The sequence below is a fragment of the Petaurus breviceps genome, unplaced genomic scaffold (assembly GCF_028583685.1).
Source record: "Petaurus breviceps papuanus isolate PSGF00001 unplaced genomic scaffold, PetGlider_PUasm1.0 470, whole genome shotgun sequence".
Taxonomy (NCBI): Eukaryota; Metazoa; Chordata; class Mammalia; order Diprotodontia; family Petauridae; genus Petaurus; species Petaurus breviceps.
Genome location: NW_027186350.1, coordinates 2,294,061 through 2,304,604, shown reverse-complemented (window position 1 = coordinate 2,304,604; position 10,544 = coordinate 2,294,061). Strand labels below are relative to the sequence as shown.

Here is a 10,544-nt window from a genome sequence, read left to right as displayed (position 1 = left end):
AGGGAGAGAGAGAGAGAGAGAGAGAGAGAGAGAGAGAGAGAGAGAGATGATTAGGGTTCATCTTCAGAGGAGGGTATTGAAATAAAGAAAAGCCCAAAGATTAACATCAAATGGTCACCTGCTCAAAAAGAATTCATAGAAGATCTTTAAAAAGATTTTTTAAATTAAATGACAGAGATGGAGGAAAAATTAAAAAAATAAAAATAATTCAAGAAAAACAAGAAGGGTATGAAAAGAAAGCCAACCAATTAGAAAAGGAGATCCAGAATCTTAAGGAAGAAAATGACACTTTGAAAATTAGAATTGGGCAAGTGAAGTCAGTGAAATTATAAGAGATCAAGAAATAATTAAACAAAATATGAATAATAAAAAAATAGAAGAGAAAGTGAGACATCTTATAAGAAAAACAACAGATTTGGAGAATAGATCAAGAAGAGAAAATATAAAAATGATTGGACTAACTAAAAGTTATAATAAAAAAAGAATCTTGATACAATAATTAAAGAAAATTGTCCTGAAGCATTAGAACAAGGGGGGAAAGTAGAAATAGAAAAAAAATTAATCAATCACCACTTAAAAGAGATCCTATGAGGAAAACTCATAGGAATATCACAAATTCCAAAATCCCCAGTTCAAGAATAAAATATTAAAAGCATCAAGACAAAACAATTTAAATATCATGGTGTAACAAATAGAATTACACAAGACCTAGAAACAGAGATATTAAAGAACCATAGTTCTTGGAACACAACATATCAAAGAGCAAAAGAACTGGGGCTCCACCCAAAACTATAATACCCTGCAAAGTTTAGTATTATCCTGAATGAAAAAAAAATGGACATCTGACAAACTCTCAGACTTTCAAGACTTTGTAAAAAAAATCTTGAACTCAATAGAAAATTTGACCTACAAGAATGAAGAGAAATATAAGGCACATAACATACTTATTATAAGGGATTCATAAGGACAGACTGTTTACTTTTTAAATATATAAAATGCCAAATGTATGTCTAAGATTCTTATTAATAATTGGGTAGCTCATAAGAAAGACTGGGGTAAATCTGAGTATAATGTGAATTTTAAAAGTAAAACCATTTAGTAACAACTAAAAAGAGTAATTATTTTATACAAATGAGGTGCAAAAAAATGGATACAGAGGAATTAGATGGGGGAGGAAGACTGGTAGTTCTGGTAACCTACTTTCATTGGGAATGGGTTTAAGAGGGAACAATACATATATATTTAGAAGAGTATAAAAGTCTAAATTCAGAATAAATAAAACAGTAGGGGCATAGGGAGCGGGGAGAGGACAAGGGAGGGATCTTTAGAAGGGAAGGGAAGGGAATAGGTAAAAGGCAGGTATAGAAGGGTGTTTAGAGTTATGGGAAGAGGAGGATAGAGAAGAGATCCTTGGAGGGAGGTAGGCACGTAATAGGAGAGCAAGATAGTGGATAGAAGTAAAGTAGAGGAGGCAGAACAGATAGGAAACAAGAGATAGGCAAAAATATAAAAAACAAAGATCAGTAGTAAAGTATGTTTGGGAAAGTATATGTATGTATGCGTGTATGTATATGTGTATGTATATATCTATAGCTATAGAGAAACATATCTAAATTTTATTGTAGCCTCTTGGGGGGAGTGGGGGAGGGAAAAAGAATAAAGTAAAAAAAGTACAAGGCAGAAAACAAAAGAAAGCTTACAAGGAAGCAAAGAAAAGATGGATAATTCTCAACATGATGTGTATTATTTATCATATAGGCTTTCTTGAAATGAACATTTATTGTTACATATTTTGAATCCTTTCTTATGTTCTGCTACGCACACAACATGCTTTTTTTCTTTCTTTGTTTTTAAGTTTCAATATTTAAGTTTATTTCACATTTTTGTTTCTTTTCTCTGTTCTGTATTTGTGTTCTGGCCCTTGAGTCTAAAATTAAAAAAAAAAAAAGAATAATGAAAGGGAGACTTAGAGAGTCAGAATTTAAATACCATATAATGATAACTATCAAAATTATCTAATACTTAATTAAAACTAGAAAATATGTTAATGAAACAGATTACTCATAATTCCAAGCAAATGCATATTGCAGAATGCTATTTGAGAAAATTAAATCACAGTTTTATCCCTATTGAACTGGAGTTACAACAGAAACTGAAAGAACAGTAGAAATATACCCTCAGGCTCAGTTCTATATTTTCTCCTCCATAAAAAAGCATCCCAGTATCCAGGAACCCAATCTTCTCCAAGAACAATCTGTTTGCAGCAAAGACACCCATGATGGCAGGACTCCTGCATAAACATAATTGAAGAGTTACTAGCTTCTCTGCTAAAGAGCAGGAAGGTTGGGGTTTAGGTGTGAGATATGGGAAACAAGACTTGGAATAGGAGAAGGTCAGAAAAATCTGACTAGAAAATCAATGTCTTAGAAGACCTTTAAAAGCAAAACAGAACAGCTTAGGGTCATTCTTGCCCAAGGTCAGTGAGCAGGATTATAAGTGATCTTGAAGATCCCTTATAAATGGAGGAATGGTTCACCATATATATTCATCTATATGGATAGACACCCCTATGATGAGAAGGAAAACCTAAACTCAACCTTGGCATTTCTGCCTCCCAGAGAACACTTTCCTTTTACTCTGTTGTAACACTCTCCAGACTTACTTTATTGGTACAGTATCATCTTTCGTGTTGCCTGGCTGATAGTCATAGCGGCCATACAGTCTCCAGTTAAACCCAGTGGACATCAATGGATACTTGTCAACTTCTAAGGTGTCAAAAAGAATGTTGTCGATTATGGGTGACACAAGTACAGTGTGGTCTTCCTGAATCCTAGCTAAGATGGGTTCTGCCCTAGGAATATAAGAGAGACAGTTTATATTAAGGTGGGAAATGTCAGCAAGGTGTAGTAAAGGGTATAAGAGATATCCTAAGCTCCCACTTTTGTACTCTCTCCTACTATGGTGCTGGGTAGTGGGCCAGGATATCCAGGCTGCCAATACACAGGGAGAACTTGGGAGCTTCTGAGGTCCTTAGGACAAGAGTCTGGATCAGGAACAAAGAATGCTTGACGATCCCATTGGGGATTCCACCAAGATCATGATGACTTCTAAATCAGATCATCCCAAGTGGGAAACACTTTTCCTTTTTGGCTATCACTGGCTATAACTATCTTAGTTTATCAACCATCAAATAGCTGCATTCTAGACACTTGAGATAAAGTGCAAGTGACTTATCCCTCTCCAACTCAGACTCAGAAAAAAACCAATAGATTTTGGAAAAGCACTTATGGACTAGATCTGGAGAAGCGAATTGAATGTTGGACTTGTAGTCAGGAAGAAGCAGGTTCAAATCCCACTTTGCATACTTCCTATCTATGTGACCTTGGGTAAATCACTTAATCTCTCAACTTCAATTTCCTCATATGTAAAATGAGAAGGTTGGAATCACTGGCTTCTAAGGTCCCTTCCAACATAAGTCTATAATCTTATATGGATGGGTTGAGTGGATTGAGGAGGTGACTTTCTATTGTTATAGGGTTGGATATACTTGATGCAAAACTGAGTTATCCCTTTTAAAAAGTGCAACACTATCAGACAGACAGATTGGAATGTGGACAATATAATGTTGTCTCCAGTCCTCAATGGGTACTGAAGTTGCAAGTTAGAGGCTTAATAAGGAGGAAAGTACTTATATGTTACCCTACTAGGCCCCCCCAAAAATGAGTAAGACTAAAAACACACAGTTCTTTCCACTCCCTCTCAGCTCTTTCCTGACTGGCTCTGTCCTTTCACTCTGTCTTCCTTGGGTCAGAGCAACCCCCTAGACTGGCCACAACAATCTTCTGCTCTCACCTTTAACCAAAGGGTACTGCTATAACTGGTACTGTATGGGAGACTTAGCTTAGATTATCTATTGATAATATAACTCCATTATCTTTTCAGGAATACTGTCTTTCTGTTAAAAATTATATTTTTAATTAAATATGTCATTTTTGATCATTTGCACTCAGAATTTTCTTCTAAAGCCATATCATATCAAGTCTTTATTAAATGGGTTTTTTTCCTTCTCTTGGGAAATACTATCTGTTTATTCAATGTATTCAGAATGTTCAGCCAGACAAAGGTCCTACCATCCACTGCTTAATTATATAAGTTATTAGCTGGGGGCAGGGTAGCTATAATCCAAAATCCTTTCTGAAAGAAGTATTTTTAATTCAAGGGTGATTCCAACACAAGCCCAGAGGTTATGAGCCATTCTCATGTAGAAAGGCCCAGTTTGATCCAGGGAAAAGATAAGAAATATCATCTTCATTTCATAGTGGAGATAATAAGAACTTAATGCTATCCTTCATCTCTATCCTATCCTACACATGAAGGAGTATAACAGCTAATGACTTTTCTTTCCCTTATGAACCAACCTGTAGTATCTTACCATTTGATATTCACTTCAACATGAGCATCCAATAAGACCACTACATCTGCTGTGGCCGCTTGACTCCCAGACTGGCGAGTAGCGGCTACCCCTTTCCTCTCAGTGTGACGTATCAGTGTCAGCAGCCCAGGGTACCTGAGGTTGTAAAGCTGGATCTGTTTGTCTAGGTTTTCCTTTAGGTCCTCTGTCAATCAAGCACAATTCTTACAGAGTTTCTGGGTGCAATAATACAATTCTAGTGAAGGATTTTCATGCAATTATAACATATTTTCATACATCATGCAACCAAGTACATACAATCTCCATAGTGCAAGCTAAGCTAATTCCCATGATACCATGCCACTAAACTAACACACATGCATGTTAACACCATGCCCTTCTTTGAGGTTGGCTTAGTTAGGTGGGTGTTAATAGTACTACCCTCTCCCCTACTCAACGCCACTCCATCAACTCCCACCTTGTAACTGAGTAAGAAGATCCTTGTTCATTTATTTTTCAGAAGGAAGAGGTCAAATCCATGGACCCTACAGTGGTTTTGGCATTAACTTGGGATGTTATTTTTAATAGCTAAAAATATAGGATCTTCCCCTTTCAAGTGGCTGTGGTCTATAAATGATTGCTGGTCTATGAGAGGCATCACTGAGAGACCCATTGGAACTGAAGACTATTCCTGGATTTTATAACTTAGTGGAGGAACTGAAACTACAGTGATTAGTTACAGGTCATTGTTTACAAACTTTGGGGTTTGTTTGTTTGTTTGTTTTTGAGGCAGCTAGATGGTACAATAGAAAGTATATTGGATTTGGAATGAGGAAAACCTCAGTTTGAAATCCTGCCTTGGCTGCTTACTAGATCTGTGACCTTGGGCAAGTCACTTAACCTCTCTCCGCTTCACTTTATTCATCTATAAAATGAGGATAATCACAGCATCCACCTCACAGAGTGGTTGAGAGAATCAAATAAGGTAGTATGCAAAGCATTTCACAAACTTTAAAGTACTATATAAATATTAGCTATTATTTCATTTTTGTTTTTTTGGAGAGGGGAGTATAGGGCAATTGGGGTTAAGTGACTTGCCCAAGGTCACACAGCTAGTAAGTGTTAAGTGTCTGAGGCTGGAGTTGAACTCAGGTCCTCCTGACTCCAGGGCTAGTGCTATATTCACTGTGCCACCTAGCTGCCCCATATTTTTTTTTTTAATAATTTACTAGGAGTAGTAACCAAACCCGTCTCCTGGATCATTGCTTTGTCGTGGTAGAGGAACTTAACTAGTTAAAGGAAACTATGAGCTATGCCATGTAGAGTTACTCTCAAGAAAGACAGGTCATAGTAGACAGTTCTGACAAAAGGTGATCCAGGGGGGCAGCTAGTGGCAAGTCACTTAACCCCAATTACCTTGCCTTTCCCCTCCACAAAAAAAAAGGTGATCCAGTAGAGATGGAAATGGAAAATCATTGCAGTGTCTTTGCCAAGAAAACCCTATGGACAGTATTAAAATGATTTTTAAAAATTTGACACTGGAAGATAAGCCCCTCAGGTCGGAAGATGTCCAAGATGTTACTGGGGAAGAGAGGAGAACAGCTACAAATATCTCCAGAAAGAATGAAGTATCTAGGCCAAAGCTCAGCTGTGGATGTATGTAGTGACTGAAGGAAAAAAAGGAGCAATATTGCAGAGGAAGCCAGAATGTAAGATCTATGAACCAGGGGAAGTTGGATGTGGTCAAATAGGAGATGGAAAGATTAAACATCAATAATTTGGGTGTCAGTGATTGTCAGTGGATGGGAATAGGTGAATTTAATTCAGTTTATCATTCCATGCACTATTGCATGAGAGAATTCTTTCAAAGAAATGGAGTAGCCTTCATAATAAATTAAAGGGTGAGAAAAGCAATACTGGAGTACAATCTCAAAAGGGACAGAATGACATCTGCTCAAATCCAAGACAAATTGTTCAACATCACAGTAATGGGAGTCTATGCTGTAACCACTGATGAAGATGTTCAAGTTGATCAGCTCTATGAAGACCTACAACACCTTCTCGAAATAACAAAAGATGTCACATTCATCAAGGGGGCTTGGAATGCTAAAGTAGGCATCAAAAAATAATTGGAATAACAGGCAAGTTTGGCCTTGGAATACAGAATGAACAAGGGCAGGGACTAACAGAGCTATTCACGATAACTCGCCAGTCATAGCAAACACTCTTTTTCAACAACCCAAAAGGTGACTCTACACAGGTGGTCAATACTGAAATCAGAATGATTGACACCAAAGGTGGAGAAGTTCTATATGGTTAGTTAGAACAAGACCTGGACTGGCCGTGGCTCAGATTGTGAGCTTCTTTGTGAAAGATTCAAGTTGAAATTGAAGAAAGTAGGGAAAACCATCAGACAGTATAGGTATGACTTAAATGACATCCTTTACGAATATGAAGCAGAAGTGATAAACTGACACAAGGGATTCCATCTGGCAGATAGCATGCCTGAAGAACTATGAACCAGGCTCACAATACTGTACAGGAGGCAGCGATAAAAAATAATCCTAAAGAAAGAGAAGAGCATGAAAGTAAAATGACTGTCTGATAAGCCTTTACAAATAGCTGAGAAAAGAAGGAAAAGGAAGGAATGCAGAATTTCAGAGAACATCGAGGAGAGATAAGAAGGTTTAAATAAACAATGCAAAGAAATAAAAGAAAACACCAGAATGGGAAAGACAAGGGATCTCTTCAGGAAAATTGGAGATAGCAAGGGAATGTTTCATGCAAAAATGGCCATGATAAGAGACAAAAATGGTAGGGTCTTAATTGAAATAGAAGAAATTAAGCAAATATATATATATGGCAAAAATATACAGAACTATATGAGAAAGATATTAACATCACTGATCACCTCAATGATGCTGACCTAGAGGCATAAATCATGGAGAATGAAGGCAAGTGGACCTTGGGAAGCATTGCTAACAATGATGATGGGATTTCAGCTGAACTGTTAAAAATACTAAAGTGTTGCACTAATATATCAGGAAATTCAGAAAACTCAGCAGTGGCCACCAGATTGGAAAAAAGTCAGTTTATGTCCCATTCCTGAAGAAGGGTAAAGACAAAAAATGTTCAAATTACTCAACAATTGCACTCATTTCACATGCCAGCAAGGTTACACTTAAGACTCCTCAAGCTAAGAGTCAGAACTATGTGAACTGAGAATTACCAGAAGTGCCAACTGGTTTTCAAAGAGGAAGAGAAATTAGAGATTAAATTGCCAACATTTGCTGGATTATTGAAAAAGTAAGGGAGTTCCAGGGGGAAAAAATCTACTTTTGCTTCACTAACTACATTAAAGCCTTTGACTTTGTGGATCACAAAAAGTTGTGGCATGTCCTCAAAGAGTTGAGTTATCAGCTCATCTCATTTGTCTCCTGAAGAACCTGTATGCAGGGCAGGAAGCAACAGTTAAACCATAGAAGAACTGATTCCATGATCTGAGGGAAAAGGAGGATAACAAGGCTATATGTTGTCACCTTATGTATTTAACTACATGCAGAGTTCATCACGTAAAATTCCAGGCTAGATGGATCAAAAGCCAGAAGATTGCTGGGAGAAATATCAACAACCTCAGATATATAGATGATACCACTCTGATGGCATAAAGTGAAAAGGGAATTAAGAAACCTGTTCTTGAGGGTGAAAGAGAATGTCTTTGAACAGCAAAAAGAAAAGAAAACCAACTAAGATCTTGGCAACTGGTCCCATCACTTCCTGGCAAATAGAGGGAGGAGAAATAGAAACCGTGTCAGATTCTTGGGCTCAAAGATCACTGCAGATGGTGACTGTAGCTATGAAATTAAAAAGACACTTGCCTCTTGGAAGGAAAGCTATAGCAAATCTGGACAGCGTACTAAAAAGCAAAGACATCATCTTACCAGCAGAGGTCTGTATTGTCAAAGAAATGGCTTTCCCAGGAGCAATGTATAGCTGTAAGAGTCAGATTATAAAGGAGAGGTGAACAATATAGAATTGATGCTTTCAAATTGTGATGCTAGAGAAGGCTTTTGAGAGTTCCTTGCCCATAACTCTGACTATTCATTGAAAGAACAAATTCTGAAGCTGAAGCTTAAATACTTTGGCCACATAAAAAGAAGATAAAACTCATTGGAAAAAAACTGATGCTAGAAAAGATTGAAGACAAAAGGAGAAGGGGGTGGCAGAGGGATGGGATAGCGTAATGGAAGCAATGAACATGAGCTTGGACAGACTTTAGGAGATAGTGGAGGACAGAAGGACCTGGCATGCTGTGTTCCATGGGGCCACAAAGAGTCAAACATGGCTGAATAACTGAACAACATAAACCTGTGGTTTCATTGGTATAAGGAGCTGTCTACTGAGGAAGCTCTCTCTACCCCTGAGGCCTGGCACTTTCTCTGGAAACTTTAATCCTAGAGCACTGAGAGGTTAAGCAACATTCCCAGCCACTATGTCAGAGATGAGACTTGAAATCTAGGTCCTCCCCACTCCAAGACAAACTCTGTAACTATCTAGAGGCCATACTACCTCTCTTTTTTGTTTATTGGTTTGTTGATCAAATAATCTGCATAACTATTTATAATTGTTAAATTTGATCCATTTGCACTCATTTCCTGGGAATCCTGATTGACAAGTGACCAGTTCAATGCTCCTTCCCTTCTATAAATGGGTCTTCCAATAGACAGGAGGGAAATCATTCAAAGAGCCCAATCTGAGCAGGTACTACCATACATTCACACGAGCATTCTGCCTTCCCAGCGTTCTCTATTGGCTAACTCTAGTCAGTGCCAGCCCTTTCCAAAGACAACTTCCACTTACCCATTGAGCTAAAATCATCCACTAGGATGATCTCTTTCAACAGGTGAGAAGGGGTCCTGTGGATGATACTGGCAATGGCCCGCTGTAAGATGGACAGAGCTTCATCCATAAACGTGATAACAACACTGAGGGTTGGAAGTTGTGGGGGGTACATCTTTTCAAGACACCTGTAAGAGACCTTGTGATGTTTACATAATCTGGAAAAGAGTTTAGCTTATCCCCTCCAATTAAAGGCATGATCGAACAGAAGAACCTCAGTCCTACAAGATGGTTTCTATGCACTTCTTTTTTTTTTTTTTTTTTTTTTTTGAGGGGGTAACGTGGGACAATTGGGGTTAAGTGACTTGCCCAAGGTCACACAGTTTTCTGTTAAGTGTCTGAGGCCAGATTTACACTCAGATCCTCCTGACTCCAGGGCTGGTGTTCTATTCACTGCACCACCTAGCCGCTCCAGTTTCTATGCGCTTCTGAACAGAAGATTCAAACAGTGACAGTCAAGGGATTTTTCTATATTTTTTTTTTTTTGCTAAAATCTCTGGCCGTGAGGAAGAGATTATTTGGATTTGAGTGGGTATTTTCAATTGGACGTCCTGCTACCTCTTCAAATTCAAAATATTTCCAATTAGAATTCCCCTTCCCAGCTCCTGGAGCTGACTCCATTCCCTAGATCTTCACTTGATTTGTGGTGCTACCTTTTTTCCAGTCTTCAAATTTAAAGCTATAGAGACATCTGTGATTTCTCTCTCCCTTCATCGAATCTTCATGAATTTTCCTTCAATCTGTCCCTTCTTCTTCATTTCTGCTGCCAATGCCCTGCCTAGTTTAGGCTCTCAGATCTTCACCCCTGAAGTAAAACAATAAGTAACCAACTAATTTCTCTGTCTCAGGTCAGCTCTGATCCATGCTGCATGAAATTACCAAATTAAACTTTCTGGAATATTGCTTTTATTATGTTATTGAGTGAGAGAAGTGAAAACTGCTAAGACTGTGCTCTAAAATCTAGTAAGGCTTTTTGTGGGAAACAGGCCCAAGTTCCTCTTCACCAGAAATCACATGATTTACAAGGACTCAAAACTCAGAGAAGTAGGGAGTCACCCCTCTCCTCAGTGACACCTCAGCATAAGATATGCCAAATAAGGACCGAAGTGCTTTCTCAAATATACATTGGGTGGTCACTGTTTCCTTGTTTCGGTACTTGAGGTAGATTGCCATGCTTAGATTGTGCACCTGACTTCTAGTCAATGGAAGAAAAGGGTCAGGATGGGATTGGGGG

At 38.1% G+C, this 10,544-nt stretch overlaps 1 protein-coding gene and 1 long non-coding RNA gene across 2 annotated transcripts in view; both read right to left on the bottom strand.

Annotated features, from left to right (window-relative positions):
- Window positions 1-10,544, bottom strand: part of LOC138171930 (uncharacterized) — a 615,043-nt gene that overhangs the window by 169,143 nt on the left and 435,356 nt on the right. The window lies entirely within an intron of this gene.
- Window positions 1-10,544, bottom strand: part of LOC138171894 (probable polypeptide N-acetylgalactosaminyltransferase 8) — a 33,299-nt gene that overhangs the window by 14,126 nt on the left and 8,629 nt on the right. Inside the window, exons 3-6 of the mRNA XM_069101452.1 lie at window positions 9,272-9,438; window positions 4,433-4,616; window positions 2,663-2,851; window positions 2,176-2,290 (exon numbers count right to left, since the gene is read on the bottom strand). Of these exons, the coding sequence (XP_068957553.1) occupies window positions 2,176-2,290; window positions 2,663-2,851; window positions 4,433-4,616; window positions 9,272-9,438 (655 nt within the window). The remainder of the gene's footprint in view (window positions 1-2,175; window positions 2,291-2,662; window positions 2,852-4,432; window positions 4,617-9,271; window positions 9,439-10,544) is intronic.